Below are 21141 nucleotides of genomic sequence, written 5' to 3' on the forward strand. Positions count from 1 at the left end.
ACACAGTAAATGACTTTACTAGTTAATCTTCAGTGTTAGTTATTGCAGCTTAATTTAGCCCTGTTTTAATTTTTTTAATTTGTTTATGCATACAAGAACTGGGGTGTAGGCCAGAGGTGCAGGGGGTGAGAGAATTCAGCAGAGACAGAGTGGGGAGCAGAACAGGCAGATCTACTAAACTACACTGCTGAAGGGAGCAGCGGGAGAGACAGGAGAGGTCTGCTGTGCCATGTGGGTTAGTTCCCTGGTTGGGGATTGAACTTGGGCTGCAGTGGCTGGCAAAAGCTTGAGAGCACTGAGACTTTAACCCCTTCATCACCAGGGAGGCCCAATTTAGCCCTGTTTTTAAAGTGAAGGACTAGAAATAGATTACCGTGCTCTGGGACTTTTTGAGACACATTTCTGCATGTCAGAGTCTATGGTAGCTCTTCTTACTGGGGACTTGGCTCACCTTGTAGGAATTCTCCCTGTGATTCTCTATGTTGTTAACAGCATAAGGAAACTTTGATGAGGTAGCATTTGTCGATGATCCTTTGATACTGCGTAAATATAATTTTTTTTTTGTGTGTGATGGCATTTGCCAGATTTTTTTTTTTTAATGTCCTTGTTTATTTTTTCACATTATAGGATTTCTCCCCCAGGTGCAGTCACCATAGTTTTCCCACCACCAAAGTGCCTACAGTCCACCACCACACTCCACCATGGTCCGCTCCACTGTTCTCTACTCCCCCTCCCCATCCCCCCCATCTCACATCTGTGGTCTGCTTTCAAGGGTCAGTATGTTTGTCTGATCCTTTGTTTTCTCTAGATTCCAACAAAAATTAAATCTTGAAATGAGAATCAGTGCTATGTAGGAGCTGTCCAGGGTTCTGATGAAAGACTGTCCATAGCCTAGACTGCCTGGGAAATGACCAGCTTCTCTCCCTCACATCCCCCTCACAATTTTACCAAAACATATATATATAAATAATTAAGGAACTTGTGCTACTGAGAACCAATATAATGTAAAACAAGTTGGAAATCATTTAATTAGGTATAGAATGTAATTTCTTTGTATTGAGTAACAAAGAAATCTGAAAAGTTCCAGTGATGTGCCTGCTGCAGTCTTTATTTAATTAGATTTTAAATTTCAGCCTAATCCTTAGGGGGTATATCATGAGTTGAGCTGTAGTCATATGAGTAAGGAAAGAAAGCAACAGCTTTGAGATTATCACTCAGCAAGGGCATGAAGGGAATTTTTTTTTTTTTTTTTTTACTAGAGGCAGACCCAGGACTTTGTAAAAGTTTTAAATTATGTAACATTTTGCATGCTTGTTATATTTTGGTATCTCCATGATGAAATATGAAATGACCCTGGCTTATTTTCCAGAACATCCAGGAGACAGTGAACTGAAACAATTGCTACCTTCTCCCCCCCCCCCACTCCCCAGAGCCTGAGTGTGACACCCAAGGGAGGGTGTGGGTGGGAGTAACTTTAATGAAGAAAAAAGCAGGCTGACTCCCTTGGACTGTGTGGGAAGAAAGTGAGGCCCGGGGGATCATCTAGCCCTGGAGAAACAGCTCCTGACACTGATAAGTGATTCAATTGAGAAAATAAATAAATAACCTCTGACTAACACCAAAGCCACAGTATTATACTGTATGCCAGGACAAGGAATTTTGTAGGTGGTGAATCCTTAGATCTTGTCCGAAGTGGAGTATTGGTAAAAAATGCAGACAATTTAATTAAAATAGATTCACTTGCCCTCATGTTGTCATAAGCTTGTTATCAGGTGTTAGGATATTATTTTTATCTCACCTTGCAGAGAATGACATGAGGAAATGCACACTTGTAGTTCCATGATTGTGGGATTTTTCCGTCTCTGTAACACACATTTGTAATACATAATTCATGGCAAGATTACTGAAATGGTAATTTTAGAGAACTTTGGCAAGAACTTCAAATTCAGTGAGATCTGACTAGTGTTATAAGAATTTGATTCTAATTAAAAACATATTTTTGACTCACAGAATAATAATGTTAAGAAAATTTTATTATGCTGTAGATTTTGTGTAGGAGAATTACTGTATGAAAATTTTCTCTCCCAGAGCCTTTTACCTTTTTGATTCAGGCATATTAAATTCTGAAATTTAATATGGTTATTACTGAATGATTTATGAATCTTAGTACTTATGGGGAAAATTAAGAATTTTAATCATTGGAGAAGAAAGTTATTTAAATTAACTTTCAGTTTATCTGCTGAATTGAACTCATCTATTTAAGCCATTATTGTATAATTTGAAATTTCTTCCATTCTTATAATATCTAAAACATCTCTTCTGGGATTCTTACTCATTTTAAAACATGTTTATTGTTTCTCTTGGGCAAGATGAATTCAGTATATGGGTTGGGACTTGAATTATTTCATTTTCCTTCTTGTTCTAAAAGGAAAGACTCTATAATCCATGTGACTTAATTGTGGGCTTATTTTGACATGATTTACTCCTTAGATTAAGAGTGACCTTCTCCACTACTCTTTTGCTATTTCCAGCACTCTGAGCAACAGTGGTGACTCATCACCATCAGTATGGTGGCTGGCTTCATGTTACTTTCTGAGGGGAAAGCATCCCTCTGGGTGAGAAATGAGCTCTGCTTTAGTTCTTGCCTCTCCCGCTTCTGTGGAAGGAGCACAAACGGGAGTCGAGCAGATGCTAGAGCAGACAACTGAAAGCAGGAGATGTCTAGGAAGTTCTTTGTTTCATCTTTATGCAGTTTTCAGTCTGTTTCACAAGTGGTTCAATGGTTGTAAAATGATGGTTTATCCTCCATTTTCTTCCCTCCAACCTCAATAAATTGATGTTTCAGAGAGATGTTTTAAGTTTATTTGTGACTCTATGTGCCCTGGACAGACCATTAAGTACCCTCGAGACCTACGTTTACTCATTTTGAGAAATGTGGACTTAGGAGATTCAAAACAGTTTAGTTGCACCTTTTGGGCTGTAGGTTTTAGATTCCTTCATGTCTAGAACTGTCTAGGTATATCACACTGGTTTCAGATATTGTACTCTCTAAATTATCTTTCATCTATTGGGACAAAATTCTGGGTCTTGCTGTCCTGTTTTAGGACCATTTATTTTATCCCTGATTACCATGCAGGTTTCCATTTGCTAAAACATTTGCTTTGTCCTTAATCTTTCCAATTTGATTTCCTTCCTAAAATATTTCTGTAAATGACTTTACTATTTCCTTGCTCACTAACTCCATTGACTTTCCTTTTTTCCCATTAAATTTCAGGCTTCTGGTTGAAGCTCATATATACCACCAAGTAAATTAACCCTAAACCTTAATCAGGTAATAACTGAAGCTCATATATACCACCAAGTAAATTAACCCTAAACCTTTATCAGGTAATAACTGGGTTTACAGAGCTGCAGAAACAACTTGCACATAATGTAGATGCAGAATCCCCCCCAAAGATGTATATAGATATATATATATTTCACAAAAATGATGTCGGTGTGCCTGCACCATGTGTGTACTGTGTGGGAAATATTCACATCCAGAAGCCCTTTTGTGGCCTTAAATACTTCTTTTCTGAGTTTCTTTATATTAATTTCTATCTTTAAATGTGATGTGCATGTTATCTTTCTTGTGTATCCCTAAACACTGAACGACTGTTGCAGGGCTGAGTGTAATCTACTTCGCAGTTTTGCAATCTAGATATTTTAATTCCCTTATTGGATTATAATTTACTGAAGGAGTTACAGATTATTTCCCTTTACCTTCCTTTTTTTTTTTCTTTTGAAGATGCAGCTTTTATTTTTAGGATTTATTTATATATCAGGTTGAGGAATCTCCACACAGCTTTCCATAGTGGTTGGACCAGTTTGCACTCCCACCAGCAGTGCAGGGGAGTTCCTTTTTCTCCACATTCTTGCCAACATTTGTTATAGCTAGTTTTTTTAATATGTGCCATTCTCACTGGTATAAGATGGTATCTCATTGTAGTTTTGATTTGCATTTTCTTGATTACAAGTGATGCTGAACATTTTTTCATATGCCTGTTGGCCATTTGCATTTCCTCTTTGGAGAAGTTCCTTTTTAGCTCTTCTGCCCATTTTTTTACTGGATTATTTTATTTGTTTTTGTGGAGTCTCATCAGCTCTTTGTAGATTTTTGTGATCAGTCCTTTATCATTAGTGTTGTTTGCAAAAATTTTCTCCCAGTTGGTGAGGTATCTCTGTTTTGGTTACTGTCTCTTTTGCTGTGCAGAAGCTCTTTAATTTGATACAAGCACTGGGGTACAGGTCAGAGGCACGGGAGGGTGAGAGAATTCATCAGAGACAGAGCAGGGAGCAGAACAGGCAGAAGGACCAAAGTACACTGTTGAGGGGAGAAGCAGGCAGGACAGGAAAGGTCTGCCTCACCGTGTGGGAATCTCTCTGGCTGGCCTGGAATTGAACTGACACTGCAGAGGCTGCGGACAGCCTTGCAGTGCTGCCCTCAACCCGCTGCGTCACCGGGGAGGCCCTTTACCTGCCATTTTTGAGGTAAATATAAATACACTTGACATTGAGTATATTGATGAAAATTTTTTTTTGGGTACTGTCTGTGAAGTTTGCTATGAAGTTTATACTTTGAGTACATGCATTTGGACTAGCCATTTTGGGAGCATTCAGTAGCCAGTGACTAGTAGCTACTGTATTGCATAGTGGTGATCAAATCCTGACTGATATAACCCATGTGTCAAAATTTAGAGACTTTATTGAATATATAGGAGGCTGTGCGATGGGGTCATAGTTTTCAATTTTAGCAAAATCTTGCTTCTCTTTTTCTTTTAAGTTAAATCAATTTATCTATAAATATCCAGACTGGTCAGCATTTTGTTTAATATGTGTCCACATATTTATATTCTTTTAAGAATGAACCTTTGGTAGTAGTAACTCTGGCACCTTGCTTCATATACAGTTGCATGCAAAATGTGGACAAGATGCTTAGCATCTCTGTGTTTGTGTGTTTTGCAGGCAGAGGGTACCCGACTTCAGCGAGAACTCCGAGGGTATTTAGCAGCTATCAAAGGTAATGTGTATGAGTTTTTCACTGCATATTGCCAAGCACAGGTTATTCTTGGAATTCAGCAGTGACAGGCTTGAGTGTTAATTACAAAGCCATTTGGCTTTGTGCAAGATGGGTACTTGAGACAGGTGTTCCATTCCACCCACTCCCATATTCTCATTGACATGATAACTAGAATATAAAAAGAAAAATATGCCTGCCCTTATGCTGGAAACTAGGAGTAAGTGCCTCTCACATGCCAGAGATTTCTAGGAAGAATTGTTAGATAGAGCAAGCTTAAGACCTTGTTTAAGAAAAGCTGCAGCTTATTTACATCCTATGGGAGAACATGTCCCAAGAGTAGAATGCTTACAGAGTCACACTTCATCCCTAGCTGGAAAAGGCAAGGTGTGGAAGCAGAGGCAGGTGCAGGGTTATCAGGAAACAAGCTCTGAAGTGCCTGTTACTTGGTGGAACCAGCTGCTCTTGCCACCCTGCTACTGTACAGGGAAAGAAAGTTCCTGGCATTGGTTTCTGACCTCAGTTATGCAAGTAAAGAAATAAGGCTGCTGTTGGAGGTAGGAGAACATAGGGAGGTGTACCCCATCTCTGCTTGCATAATTATTCAACTCCCTGCACTGAGTCAGATCCAGTTGTACCCATGGATGAGATAGCTCACAGGCAGATTTTGAGATTATTTGGGAGAGAAAACAGATCATCTTCAAGTGTTCTTGGATAAACTGGCCAAATAATTTTTAAAAAGTGAGATTTCTAGCCTCACACTTTATTCCCTCCTCAGTTCTAGATACAGTAAATATTCAAATGTGTATATAAAGAGTTATAAATGCACTAGAATAAAATAGTTTCTGATGTTAGATGACAAGGTCTTCCAGAAAGTATAAATCAAAAGATTGAGTCATTTGACTACATAAACATACAGTGTCCTTACATACATTTTGACAGCACAGTTAATGAGTGAGCTGAGATATAAAGGGCTCAGCAAGTAAGTTAAGTCATGACCTGTTGATTAAAAGAAAAAATGAGTAGAACATTTGAAGAAAAAATTAGCCAAGAAAGAACTACAGATAGATAACAATTGTAAACTATTCTTATACTCTTGAGTAATCAGAGAATATTGTAAAAAATCAAATTGGGGTGCCATCATTTTTCTTCCAAATGTTCAAAGACAGTAAGGCATTTTTTAAAAGAAGGTAATACCTCGAATTGGAAAAAAGCAATGGGAAGAAGACTCATTTTAAACACTTTGGTAGGAAAGTTTTCCTGGAGAGCAGTTTGGCAAAATTCCTTGAGTGCTTTTTTTGACGTGTTTTTTGATATAGCAGGTAAATTTCTAAAAATCTATCGTAATGGTTTCACTGTGAATGTGTGAAATTTATTACAGTTATTGATAAATAGTGAAAAAATACAATCTTAATTTAATTAGACATAATAATAAGGATTAGTGAAATTAATTTTTAAACTAAAAATGTATTTAAATCGTTTCATGGGCCTCCCTGGCGGCACAGGTGGTTGAGCACCGCACTGTGAAGCTGTCCACAAACTCTGCAGTGCCGGTTCAATCCCACATGGTGAAGAGAATCCCACATGGCTAAGCAGACCTCTCCTGTCTTGCCTGCTGCTCTCCTCAGCAGTGTACTTTGTCAGTCTGCCTGCTCTGTTCCCCAGTCTCTCTCTGGTGAATCCTCACCCTCCTGCACATCTGGCCTGTATACCCCGGTTCTTGTATAAATAAATAAATCTTAAAAAAAAAAAAAAGAAAGAAAGAAAGAAAGAAAAGTGAGGTAAAAAGAAGTTAAATGACTTATCCAAGGTCAAAGGCCCACTAATCAAGAGAACCAGGATACATACTCTGGTCTGTGTGTTTCCTGAGGCCTTACTTTTGTCCATTGCCATATACTACCTTTGAATGTTATGACCATTGGTAGGGCTTTCTTTTCACTAATTATGGCTCATCTATACAATGGAGTAATGACAACTTACTACTATTACTTAAAAACACATTTTTTTTCCTTGGATTAATATTTTTGACTGATTTTTTTGTTGAGTTAACATGGGTTTACATTACTGTACATAATTTAGGGAAGAGGTTCACACCCCTTCAGATGTATGTTACCACATCCCACCCTCCACCAAGGCACCCAGTCTTTGAACATAGCTCACCAGGCACCCCCTTTGCTCCCACCCCTATGTTCCCCCTTTAGTAGCCTCAATTTAACATTCATATTTCTAGGGTTTGTTTGGTTTAGTTTTTGTCAGTTCCTTTGTTTTGTTTCTCCATATTCCCATGAATAATCTGGTGTTTATCTCTCTCTTTCTGATTTAATTTGCTTAGCATAATCTCCTTCAGTTCCATCCATGTTGTCACAAATGGCAAGATTTCATCTTTTTATGAGCACTTACTACGTGCTCTCCTGTGTTCTAAGCATCTCAGACACACTACCTCTTTTTAAACTTCCAGCACATCAATATAATAAATGTCATCAGCCTATTTTATGTTTGCAGAGAATTTAACTTCCACAAATTCATAGATTTCATAATTAGCATTTTGAGAAAAATTTACAGTTATAACAATTTAGCCGTAAAATAGAAGGCACTTTGAGTATTTCTTTCATGATTGATTTAGGATTTAAATGCAAAAAGTCACACAGTAATTCAAGCACAGTATTTTCTGTTAGCTGATTTTTTTTTTCTTTTTTCTTTTTTTTGCCATGGGTGCATTTGTTGAAAGACTGTATGCATTTGATCTCTTTTCCAGGGCTTTTGTTATTTTACCCCTTATGGAGAATGCTGTTGTTTAGAAAGACTGGCATAATTCCCTTTCTTAATGTGGTATAGAAGGAGAATTCCCTGAGTGATGTTAGCTCCGGAGAGATACTGGGTGGATTGCCTAGGCAGCCCTCCTCTGGTACTGTGCCATCTTCACCCCTTGTGATGTGAAGGCACATCCCCACAGCAAGGAGGAAGGGCTATGTCAGCTTTTACACAGTGCATTTGGCTGACTGAGTGATGGGAAGTCATACGAAAGGTCTGTGTTTACATTACTTTGGTCAAGGCAGGTTGGAATGAATTTTTAAACAAGTTCCCTAAGGTGATTATCAGAGTTCCTTAATACGCTAATATATAATCTCTAGCAGTCCTGTGTTTGTAAGCAACATTTGCCAGTAATTTTTTGTTATGGAATGCTTCTCAAAGTTTTAGTATTCCTTGGAGCACATTTTTGGTATTGGGAACATACTTTAAGATAAGGGTTATGTGTTAAGTAGATCATACTTTGCATTTTCAGAGTGCTGTATGGCCAATTTTTCTGGCTTCACAAGAAGAACTCTAACTAACTGTACTCTAAGCCAGGCAGCATGCTAGCAATATTGTGGAGGAATGAGAGCCGGCCCTGCAAAGTCATAGGCCCTCAATCTGAGACCAGGGGCAATTGTGAGAAAATCACCAAGTCTCTCAGCTGCCTTGGGTTCGTCATCTATAAAGTGTGCCCCCGTTGCTCTCTGAAGCCCCCAAAATCTCTACCACTGGAATTCTGTGAAATTGTGTTAGGTAACTACTATTCCTCTTATTATCACGGATCTCTGAGAGGTATCCCCTTGTGCAGGTCTTTGTTATTTATGCTGCTGCTTGGCCTTTGCAAGGGGAATTTTATGTTCTTACTTGTTTAACAGCAAGTGTCTCAGAGAACCCTAATTATGGGCCCGATACTATTCTAGAAGATGGAGATACAGAGATGAACATGATATACACCTACTCTCAGGAAATTCACAGTAGAGTTGTGGAGAATGTTGACTAAACAGAAAGGCCAGATGTGCGCTGTGTGCATTGTGCATTGTGTGCTATCACAGATGAGGATGGGCCCCCTACCTTACAGAAGAGAAAGGGTGCCAGGTCAGGAATGGTCCTTCTGGAAACTCACAGTTGAATGGCCCCAGAAAGGGAGCATTTTGATTTTGGCAGGAGTTTCCAAAGTAAAGGAAACAACATGTATGAAGACCTAAGAGGTAGGAAGAAGCATGAACTCTTTAGGGAACATTTATATCAGTGGAGATCAAGTAGGAAACTGAGCTGGATGAGATGTAGAAAGGTAGGCAGCATTTATGTAAAGAAGTGTTTATATATTACATCCTACTTGGAGTTTTATTCTGTCAGTGGGGCAAGGGTCATTACATTATTTTAGACAAGGGAATGAGTTACATGATCAGATTGGCATTGTAGAAAAAGTAGTTATTTTAGTTGTATGAAATTAAGACTAGAAGAAATGAAACTGCAAAGATAATTCTTAGAAGTCTTCCCAGTAGTTTAATAATAACAATAGCTAACATTTATTGAGCACTTAAGTGCCAGGTGCTGACATGTTTTTTTCCTGCCTTACTTCATGTATTTCTCATTACCACCTCTAGCATTAATTATTATAATGTACTGTTTGAAAAACTGAAATATGAAATATTTAGGTAATTTAATTAAGATAGTATGTATGGAACCAAGATTTTAACAAAGACTGAATGATTGCAAATAATAGTCTTAATTATTATGCCATACAGCTTCCCAAAATAGTTTCCTTATAATGGCTGACATTTGAATATTTGCTACATGTAAATACTTTGCTGAACCATTTAAATGGATTATTTCATTTGGTCTAAATAATAGACAATGAATGTGTAATCCAGGGTGGTGACAGTGGGATTGGAAGGAAAGTCTTTGCTTGAGAATCACGGAAGGTTGGTGAGCCTTGGTGACAAATTCAGTGTGGGAGGATGAATCTAGGATGAGTTCAGGTTTTTAGCTGGAATAATTGGGTGACTTTCATATCAGTTGGGAAAAGGAGTAAAAGCAGGGTTTGGCAGGAAAGTTGTGAGGTTGTTTAGGACATTTGAAGTTTGAGGTGCTCATTGGACTTTCAAGTGGAGATGTGTAGTAGTGATTTGGAATGAGGAGCCACTGGCATGTGGGTTGCAGTGGATGCCAGACATGGGGAAAATGAACACGTTAGCTCTCTCCAAATACAGGGGACACGATGTGGTATAAGTGATATTTGTTAGTTGTGGCTTGTTGTTACATGTAAGCATGACCCACTGAGCAATCTCATATTCCATCATTTTCCCCACCATGATTTCCTCTGTACTTGCTCCTTGAGACTCCAGAAGAAAGACTTCCCTTTTTGCTCTCCCCTTAGGCAACTGTTATCTTCTTAAGTAGCTCTCTTCTAAACAATGGGCAAAGCTGCTAGATACTTGAAATGTTTTAGATTTTTTTTTCAATAGTCTGCAGCTCCTCAGCAGGCCCATCGTGTATTTTAATTATGTTATTTTAAAATAAAATGCATACCCCCAGAGTGTGGAAGCAAAGAGGATTCTTGTAGATGTGCAATCTCTGCAACCAATCTGAGAGAATGAAAACAGGAGTTTGCACATTTCATTGCATTGGATGTGGAGGGTGTTAAAATAAATACCTTGGAGATGATCCAAAATTTTTAAGAGAGGGAAGTGATTCCTATCAAATAGTAAAATAATAATTCCATGTATGATGTTGAACACTTGTCTGACAGTTTTGGAAATCACTAATTTTTTTTGGAAAATATTGGGTTTTAGGTACTGTTAAATGCCAATGGTAGCTTTTAGATCTTTTGCTTTAATGTTGTTAAATTGTTTTGAAGAGAACTTGGATTTTAGCTCTTTATCCCTCTTATGCTATCCCTCTTATGCAGAGTGAGTTCTGAAACCCCCAAGTTTCTGCCAGTCTCTATGTTCCTTTAGTACAAAGTTTGTCTGTTCACCTGTGTATCCATCTGAATATTTCCTTCCAGTGTTCTAAAGCATTTTTTATGCCAAAATAATTTATTTCCAAATTATCCATCACTGCTTATATGCACAGAAATTGGTAGTTGTTTTTGACCACAAATAAGGCATTTACTACAACACTGTGTTTTAACCCCCATTGCTAGAGGACTTCTATAATTTGATTTTAAGTTTCCATTCGTTGTTTTCTTTTTCACCACAAGGTTACTTGTCCTATAATGCCCTCATTTCTTCTTCCTCCTAAGACATTGTGAAGAATCTATGTATACAGCTGTTTCACTTCCATCAGATATAAGACAAATATTTAAAAGAAAACTATAGATGCCTTTTGGTATTTGAATTATAGACGGGATCAACTCTTGACTTTTTGGTGTGAACTTGAGGCGTATGCTTCTTTCTATGGATTTGCTTGGATTTAGGGAGAGGTAAATGTGGGAACCTGGCATTATACTGTTGCTGCCACCTTAGCAGTGACCACATACAACCCCAAGAGAGAACATTGTCACAAGGACACAGGTATAGGTTTTTGCATTGTTTCTTGCCTGTCTCTACACCTCCACCATAATTTCTTTCATCAGTACCCTCAGGAACTTGAGTCATCAAGGTCTTTATCCTATCCTAGCCTGCTGGGGTTTCATCTGTGTCTGCCAATTCCTTCCGGTCAGTAAATGGCACTTCTTCGTAAATGGCATCCTTCAGTGTGCTCAGGGATGCGTGTCGTGCAGAGAAGTTTACAAATTTCCATGCCTCATGTGACCCCCCCCAAAAAAAAATGTTCAGGACTCTAGTATGCAAAGACCAAATATATACCTGCATCTTATCAGTGGAAGAAAGTGGATGTTTTGCACTTAGAGTGAAATACCAAATTGTATTGTAGATTTCTATGCATAGCCCTCAAGTATACACCTCTGTGTCTTCAGATATTTATATATTTATATTTTATTTTGTCCTTTACTCTCACACTTAAACCCAGAATTGTCTACCTTAGATGTAAAAGCATATGGGTGAATTTCGAGTTTTGCCAGTTTCAGTTTAACAAAAACTGAGCATCTCTGATTCACTGACATCAAGTTTATGAGATGTATTTTTTATCTCTAATGATAACACTCTTGTTTTTTCCTCTGATTTTTCTTTCCTCTCCATTTATTTTTTTAAAAGATTTATTTATTTACACATACAAGAACTGGAGTATAGGCCAGAGGTGGGGGAGGTGAGAAGATTCACCAGAGACAAAGTGGGGAGCAGAACAGGTGGATCTATTGAAATACACTGCTGAGGGGAGCAGCGGGCGAGACAGGAGTGGTCTGCTGCGCCATGTGGGTCACCTCCCTGGCAGGGGATTGAACTCATGCTGCAGTAGTTGCAGATTGCGTCATAGTGCTGACACTTAACCCCTTGCACCACCAGGGAGACCCTCCTGTCTGTTTACTCAGTCACTTTTCCTAGCCCCTAGCAACTAAAGTCAACTCAAGCAGGTCTCACCTTCCAGTTGTTGGAGAGTTGGGTGCCAGAGAGTCACTTCTCCAGGTCAGCAGCTGCAGAACTGCCTTGTTCTGTTCTCAGCCCTGAACTGTGTCCCTGGCAACCCACTCTATGTTTTGAAGGGGGCCTGGAGAAGAGCCTGGAAAAGACTCAGTGGTACTTAATGTCACCATATTGCTCTCAGGAACATCTTTCCCATTGATAACCATGTTTTTGCAACATGCTCAGCATATCTCACATGAGAATTTTGACTTAAGAATTCCAAGCTTCCTGAGAATTCTGATTTAAAACTCTATTTAGCAGTTAGTAATATTGGAAAAAGAAAACCTTCTTCTTTTGAAACTTTTTGGGTCACTTCAGTTACTTTCAACTTTTATACCCTAAAACCTGTTGGTTTTGCATTTACCTGGTTCTAAAAACATGGTTTACTTAACATTTAAAATGGTTTAGGATTACATTTCTTTTTAGAACTCTTGTCATTCGTGGGTAAGTATTCTAGGTGCCCTATACATTTACAATGCACTTATTAGGACACATAATTATTGTTGCTTTCAGAATAAGACACATTTTTTTGATTTCTCCAATACCTAGTATCATATAAATAATAGAAAATGTGCAATGTGGTCAGGTAAGTTCAGAGCCTTGAAGCCATGACTGCAGATGCTGGAAGTAGTTATGCCTTCACAATTTTTCCCTAAAGATTTTTCTCTCATTTAGAAAATGGGAAGAAAGAAGCAGCTCCTCACTCATTTCTGTCTAACGGAGGTTGTTTTTCTTCAGGTATGCAGGAGGCCTCAATGAAGCTCACCGAGTCACTGCATGAAGTGTATGAACCCGACTGGTATGGACGGGAAGATGTGAAAATGGTCGGTGAGGTAAGAACTGGCTTGGGGCACGCAAAAGGAGTGGGGTGACTTCTGTGAGGCCCCCCCTATCCCCTCAGCCCCTAATGACTTCCTGAGGGGACACATTGTACCCACAAATCACCATGCTATTCTACCCTCTGGATGGTCCCAAATTTACAGTAATGGGTAAATGTAGTTCTAAAACTACTGGGATAGAAAGCAGTGGGTGAAAGATTGTTTTTCTTCAAAATAAGAAAAACATTTTCAAATGTAAAAGACAACAAAATAAAAAGAAACCCTTAGGTTTTGACAACAAAATATGATTACAAGAGAAGGGGGTTATTGGGGGTGGGTGGGAGGATCAGATAGAGAGGTTTAGTAAGATATGGCGAATGCTACTAGAAATTTGGCAGTGGGTGTGGTGTGGTCCGTGTACTTACAGCATGTGAAGCAGTATACCTGAAATGTGTGCAGTGTTGTAAACCAGTGTTATATCAATTAAAAACAAGATTGTTAATAGTTATATGAACATGGCTTTAAATACAGTGTTATTTCAATAATTGGAACTTCTTCCCATGTGTTAAGTCTTTATCAAAGTGTTTGGAGAAAAAAATAGCTTGCTACAATGATTTAACAATCCATTGCAGCATTGGTGGGGGCTGACTCAAGGCATGAATTTGTGCATGGCCTTCACCCTGCTCTCCCGCTTTCATCATCCCCTGGAAAAGCAGGGACAGGAGCTCAGAACAGCTTCTGTTTCACTTGACATTAGCTAATCCATTTGCTGGTCTGCAAAGCCTGCGAATAGAAACTTTTGGAAAGCTTTGTCCATAGACATGACTTAACACCTGAAGTCCAGTGTCTGGGTGAGTGCCTTCTGTCTGGCAGGGAGTGAGAAAGTGGCCATTGCCGTTTTGAGGAAGGGAGAATGGGGTAGAGACCAAGAGCGGCTCTTTCTGACATTGACAGGTTCTTTATTCTTCCCAGGCTTTAGCTTCCTCGTCTGCAAACATAAGAGCAATGATTTTACCTACTGAGAGCATACTTCAGGCTTATGAATTTATGTCATCAGCATAGGGCATGGTTCTTGAACTTAGAAAACCACCCTCAGAGGTTCTGTCACGTCCAAGTTTCTTGTTCAAACAAAGAACATTTGTCTGTCATTCCTACTTCTGGTGAGTTTATTGCTGTTCATTTAGGTGCAGAAGACCTCAGAGATGTCAGCACAGCTCAGGGAGGATTTGATGTGTGATGACCTAAGTGTCTGGGTGGCCTTTGGAAAGATGGGATAACACTGTCCGTGGGCTTCTCCATGGCAGTTCTCACATCCCCACATTGAGTTTCTTGATCCCTCTGTCACTGAGAAAAACGGATTGTGTGTGTGTGTGTGTGTGTGTGTGTGTGTGTGTGTAAATCTCTTACTGGCTGTTCCCTCTTTTAAAACTATCAAGATAAGAATTTGGCAAAGCCAGCACCCACACATCCAAAAAAATTAAGTAATAGCATCTTCCATATTTCTTCAATAAAGACACTGTTTCTACACATGTTGTGAAATGTTTAACTCATTTTATAAATTTCTGATTAATGTTTTGTAATTAGAAATTCATCATGAAAAGAAGAGTTTTAAGGGAATAATAGAAACTTGTGTTGTGACTCCTCAAAGCACTGTGTTACTTCCTATGTATCAGATGGTATGCTTATTCCTAAAGAAAATGTCTGCTATCTACCTTGGTCTCTGCAACTGCCAGAAGTTTTAGAATCTTCACTTGCAGATTCACATATGGGCTCTTTTGATGGTGAAAGGACTAACACTGCATGTTCAGAGGGTTTTCTTACATAATAAGATCAGTCCTTTTTTATTTTACAGAAGATTAAATTTTTTGCATAAAAATCTTGATTTTTGCTTATAACAATTAGGGTTCATTTTTGAAGTGTGAAAAAGAAACATCAGCTCTCATTTCTTCATGCCAGTCAGCAAGAAGGAGTATGTGTGCAGGATAATCCTGGTTCTTCCTTTTAGGGACACTGGCTGAGACTACATTCCATGGGCCAGAACTTAATCTGCTGGCTACACTTAGCTGCAGTGAAAGCTGGGTAATAATATCTGTGTCAGCAGCCATCTGCTTTGCTGAGATTGGAGGTTCTATTATTCAGAGGAAAGAAAGGGTAGATATTGGGAAAACAGTAGATTCTGCTGGGATACCCCAAATACAGTAATGGGAAAAATGTGAGAGGACATTCTTGATCACCTGTTTTGTGCTTGGGACTGCACATGTGAAATGCTTTATATTGTCAGCTGATTTAAGTGGGGAATTTGAAACTCAGGGAAGTTCACTTTTCCAGAGTCACACAGTGGGGTGTGTGAACCCTGTTTTGGTGAGGCAGGCTGTGTAATAGATCATGGACTTTGAATTCAAGGAGCACACTTGGGATGATATTAGTCTGTCACTTGTCAGCTGCATGACTTTGGCCAAGTTATGTAACATCTCTGGGCCCATCACTTTTCTATAGAGTGGCAACAAGAAGAATTTCTTCACATAGTGAGAATAGTGGTAATAGTAGTAGTAGTAGAACTTGTAGTGATATCTAATATTCAGTGTGTATTTATCATTGTTAGTACTCCATAAATGGTAGGGCTTTTCCTAATATAACTACATATTTTTTTCTTTCTCGGTGGAGACTTATGGAATGCTTTATTGTTTTTCTGGAGAGCTTCCTAATTTCATGGATTGCTCCAGAAGCTGGCTGTCTCAGTGGAATTCTTTACAATTTCTTAGCCTCAAAGCCTATCTATAGAGATCTAGGGACCTCTTGGAGCTTCTGCGTTCTTTAGTAATTGATAATCAGATACATTTCTTAATGAACTGAAACCTTAGCCTATATTAATAAACTAAAACTGGTTTCCAAATTGTCTTGAAGTTTTATTATATTATATAATCCACATTCATTCTAGAAACTACTATCTGGGGAAATACTACTTACCTAATTTTATAGTTTCAGATTTTTTTTTTAGAAGTTTGGTAAAAGGTATTAAAAGGTATTCAATTAAACTAACTCTGCAGTTATATCTTCATTTCTGTCTCTCTCTCTCTTTTTTTTTTTTTTCCCAGAAATGTGATGTACTATGGGAAGACTTCCATCAAAAACTAGTAGATGGATCATTGTTGACACTGGATACCTATCTTGGCCAATTTCCTGACATAAAGGTATTTTACTTTGTGTCTAGAAAGGGAAGAATCAAATGGTTTATTGAAACATGGGCAAGAAATAGACATTGAAAGTCTTCACACTGACATCAAGGAGAGTTGGTAACTTTATCCTGTTCCTATCAGTTTGAAATGTACTCATAGAAATCACATTTTACCTTTTAGTGAACTGTATTAGTTATTCTCTCCAGAAGTCATTTAATCCTATAGACATAAAATCATACATCAGAGGCTACAAAACATACCAAACTTTTGTATCTTCAAACATTTTTATTATACAGCTTTTGACAAGAATTTCCATTGGAGGGTCAAGGTCCAGGTAAAGACTTATTACAAACATGAGAGCAAAATCTGACATTTCCTTATTGGCTATTTATTTTGCTTGTGTTCATATCACACCTGTGTATTTTTTCTCTTAAAAATTTCAGGGTCCAGTTGAACTTTTAAGATAATAAGCATTTCAAACACATTTACATCTGGATCTAAAAATGTCTAAAATATTTGTTTTATTTGACACTTGATACTTAGATTTCTTAAAACAGAAATAACACAAGTGAAGGATTGAACATCATAGGTTTGAATGATTCTGGAGTTAAATATAGTTTTTAAATCCTCTAGATTGTATATAGTAAATAGTAGAATTAATATATTTGCTGCCCCGGCCCCCGTTATTTTTCATACTCAGAAAAGAGTGCCGGGTAAAATAACTATATGCTTCTTCTCCTATAGGGTGAGGAGCCCGTGAATCAGAATTCAGGTATCTCTGTTTCTTACCAAGTGACTTCTAATGCAAAGTTCTATTCTTACTTCCCATCTTTGTAGCCATTGTCAAATACCAGGAAACAATCTGCAGTAATTACACTGATCTTAGCCCTAAAACAGAGCGGTACTTCCTGGCTAAAATAGCATTCTTATCAATGATGTTAGTTCCTTTGGTCCCACACAGGACCCTAACACTAGTTGAACAACATACAAAATGTGATTTGGGGCACCAGGAGCACTTGTCCTACTAGATAAGAACCCAAGTGGATCAGACCAGGTTCTTTTTTTAAAGATCTATTTTTATTACGCATATAAGAACTGGGGTATAGGCCATAGGTGCAGGGGGTGAGAGGATTCAACAGAGACAGAGTGGGGAGCAGAGCAGTTGTATCTACTGAAATACACTGCTGAGGGGAGCAGCAGGCAAGACAGAAGTGGTCTGCTGCACCATGTGGGTCAGCTCCTTGGGCGGGGGATTGAACTCATGCTGCAGTGGTTTGCCATAGCTTGGTAGTGCTGAAACTTTAACCCCTGGACTACCAGTGAGCCCCCAAATGATGGATTCTTTATGGTATTAACATCATAGGTAGCAGAACAACTTATTGAACCATTGTATAATTAATTCTAATTAAGAGATATAAATAAGTTTTTTTGTAATTTTCTGAGAAATTTTATATTAAAAATTTTAAAAATTCGGTAAGGTCACATGCATTGATTTGTAGGAATGGTGTTTTGGGGTATCTTAAGATTATTTAATAGATATTAAAATTTTATCTTGGAAATTGTATCACTTGTGCAGCAGTCTCAGAATTATTATCACACTTAGAATATCATTTATTAAATGGTAATTTGATCTCCATAAAAATCCCAATAAATTAGAAGAGGATAAGTAGAAACTATCATTCCACTTGAAAAGTACAAAGCACCTATGACTTATCTAAATTATTCATGAAATATGAATTCATAGTATGATTTAGGTTAGCAAATGAAGGCTGTCATGGCCTAGAGGAGAACCCATTTGAAAAACTGTTGAGTTTCAGGAACAAAAACATAGTGTCATCAATAAAATATGAATCATCTTATTTTACTTATGGTACTGCCCAATGTTACTTGAAAACTTGCTGTAGTCTCTAAGAGGATATAATTTTGGAGAACAAATACATACAGAAGTACTTATGTTGACCCATAGAGAGATTAAAATGAAATCGTAGCAGAATATATTGGTTAGCTTTTTTCAGTTTGTTCCATGTCAGAAAGATGACTCCCTACAACTATTCATTAGGCAGTTCTTTTCTTGGAATCCATGGTTTAGGTCATGCACTGAAGGTAGATGAAATAGTTTGTCCTGGTTTTACCTGCATCATGAAGAGAGGCAGAAACGATCTCTCTCTTTCTTTGAGGGCACAGTTAGAATGTCACAGCAAGCACATAGATTACCAATCAGGATAGAGAGTTATGAAACCAATTCATATGAACAGTTGTTGAAATAGTAATGTTTAACTTAAAAAAAAAAAAGAATTGGGGCCTCCCCAGTGGCGCAGCAGGTTGGGCGCAGCAGGTTGAACACAGTGCTGTGAAGCTGTCGTAGTCTCTGCAGCACGGGTTTGATTCCCGGCTGGCCAGAGAGATACCCACATGGTGTGGCAGACCTCTCTTGTTTCACCTGCTGCTCCCCTCAGCAGTGCTTTCGGTCCGTCTGCCTGTTCTGCTCCCTGCTCTGTCTCTGGTGAATCCTTTCACCCTCTCGCGCCTCTGGCCTATACCCCAGCTATTGTATAAAAATAAATAAATCTTAAAAAAAAAAGATTTATACAAGAACTGGGGTACAGGCCAGAGGCACGGGAGGGTGAGAGGATTCACCAGAGATAGAGCAGGGAACAGAACAGGCAGAATGACAAAATACACTGCTGAGGGGAGCAGCGGGCACGACAGGAGAAGTCTGCTGTGCCATGTGGGACCCTTGCTGGTCAGCCGGGATCTAACCAACGCTGCGGAGGCTGCGGACAGCTTCACAGCAGGGCGCTCAACCGCCTCTGCCACCTGGAGAGGCCCTAAAAATAAATAAATCTTTTGGCCTCCCCGTTGGCGCAGCGGTTGAGTGCTGGGCTGCGAAGCTACCCACAGCCTCTGCAGCGCCAGTTTGATCCCCAGCTACCAGTGAGCGTCCCACATGACGCACAGACCTCCCCTGCCACGCCCGCTGCTCCCCTCAGCAGGTGCTTCGTCAGTCTGCCTGTTCTGTTCCCTGCTCTGGCTCTGGTGAATTCTCTCACCCTCCCATGCTTCTGACTGTACCCAGTGCTTGTATAAATAAATAAATAAATCTTTTAAATCAATCAACCAATCAATCAATAAATAAATCTTTTTTAGAAAAGAATTAAAAAGGAGCAAAAAAAAATTGTGGGACCAAAAGAAAAAAAAAGGAGAGCTAATTTTAATATTTCAACAATTTTTCTTCTGTGAAGATGCTCTGTAATTATTCTATGTGCCATTACACTGTAGATGAAAGTTAAAAATGGATATGGATACATTGCTTCATAAATTGGTGCCCAGTAATTATGTAGTGAATGGACTATTCGTGGAATAAGTTATTGATGATTAAATATAGGAAGTGGAGAATTTTCAAAGCATGGACCTGACTCCAGTTGAAGTCAACAGGCCATGTGTAGTTAGAACCTCAGGCAAATTTCCAAATATTTACTGTCGCCCATCAATCAGGGCTCCAGAGTATCATTCATGAGGGAATAATGTTTGACTTTCCCAACTGTGATTGTCAGGGCACCCAGTGTTACGGTTTTCATTATATAGAACTGACATCTGAAATCGACCTTATATAAGACTCAGCTTGTCACCAACCCAGGCAGACTTATAACTGTGAGCATTTATTGTAAAATGTAGTTTGAATTCTAGCTTGGCAACTAGGCATGAGCAACTAAATGTGTATTTACAGCAATGTGCCAAAGTGAATTCCAAGTTGGGGTTACTATTGAAACAAAAAAGGTAGAATAAATTATTTTCTTCACTGCAGAAAGCCAGTGCATTTGGAAAACCTGAAGCAATTTTAATCAAACTAATGAAATTACTATTAAACTAGTAATTTTTTAAATTAAATTTTTACTATTAGTTAAATAAGAATTTTATCATTTTCTACATTAAGGATCAAGTGTCCACCCTTACTTATGACATCTGGTTCTTTTTTTCAAGTTTTCCAAATATCAGATAAAGATAAAAGACTGACTTGTTTTTCCACCATTAAAATGTTGCATCAAAATGAGTGATAGCCTTCAAAACAGTCACTTCCACCATGGTAGTCTCTACTCTGTATTTGATCTGTCAATTATACAAGAAAATGAGTCACTGTTTACTTCTTGATTTTGAACAAAAAATAAGAACACCCAGTGCACTCTTCTACTTTATTCCAAAGCTTGGAAGTAATTGAATTTTTGGCTCTTTTCAAAATGAAATTCATCTTCAGAAGAACAAGAGTTGCTTCTTGGAAGACATTAGAGGAGATTCTGTTCCTTTGCTTTCCCCCCACCCCTACACCAGTACACAAAACAAAATAGCTGCATAAGAGTCTGCATATAGATACACTACTAGGTCACTGCTCCAAGAGAAAATACTAATGGGGCCTCTCTGGTGGTGTAGGGTTTAAGTCTCAGTGCTATCACCACCAAGGCCTGAGTTCCATCCCTGGCCATAGAGCTAACCCACATGGCACAGCAGACCTCTCCTGTCTTATCCACTGCTCCCCTCAGCAGTGTATTTCAGTAAATTCTGCTTTCTACTCTGGCTCTGGTGAATCCTCTCATCCCCCACACCTCTGGCTTAGACCCCAATTCTTCTATGCATCAATAGATAAATAAATATTTTAAAAATAGAAAATACTCCTTTGAAAATAACATCTTTACAAAAAATATTTGTCATCACATAGGCACACTGTCCATCAATAGCTCAGAGGGGCTTCACTCTGCCCTGCCTTGGCTAATTCATCA

At 38.6% G+C, this 21141-nt stretch overlaps 1 protein-coding gene across 2 annotated transcripts in view; it reads left to right on the forward strand.

The window, feature by feature from the left end:
- AMPH (amphiphysin) overlaps positions 1 to 21141 on the forward strand; it is a 242069-nt gene that overhangs the window by 137047 nt on the left and 83881 nt on the right. For both annotated transcript variants that reach the window (XM_037517588.2, XM_054692313.1), the window contains exons 3-5: positions 5005 to 5059; positions 13114 to 13208; positions 16289 to 16384. In XM_037517588.2, the coding sequence (XP_037373485.1) occupies positions 5005 to 5059; positions 13114 to 13208; positions 16289 to 16384 (246 nt within the window). The remainder of the gene's footprint in view (positions 1 to 5004; positions 5060 to 13113; positions 13209 to 16288; positions 16385 to 21141) is intronic.

This window comes from Talpa occidentalis, unplaced genomic scaffold, assembly GCF_014898055.3.
Source record: "Talpa occidentalis isolate TD23 unplaced genomic scaffold, MPIMG_talOcc4v2.1, whole genome shotgun sequence".
NCBI lineage: Eukaryota > Metazoa > Chordata > Mammalia > Eulipotyphla > Talpidae > Talpa > Talpa occidentalis.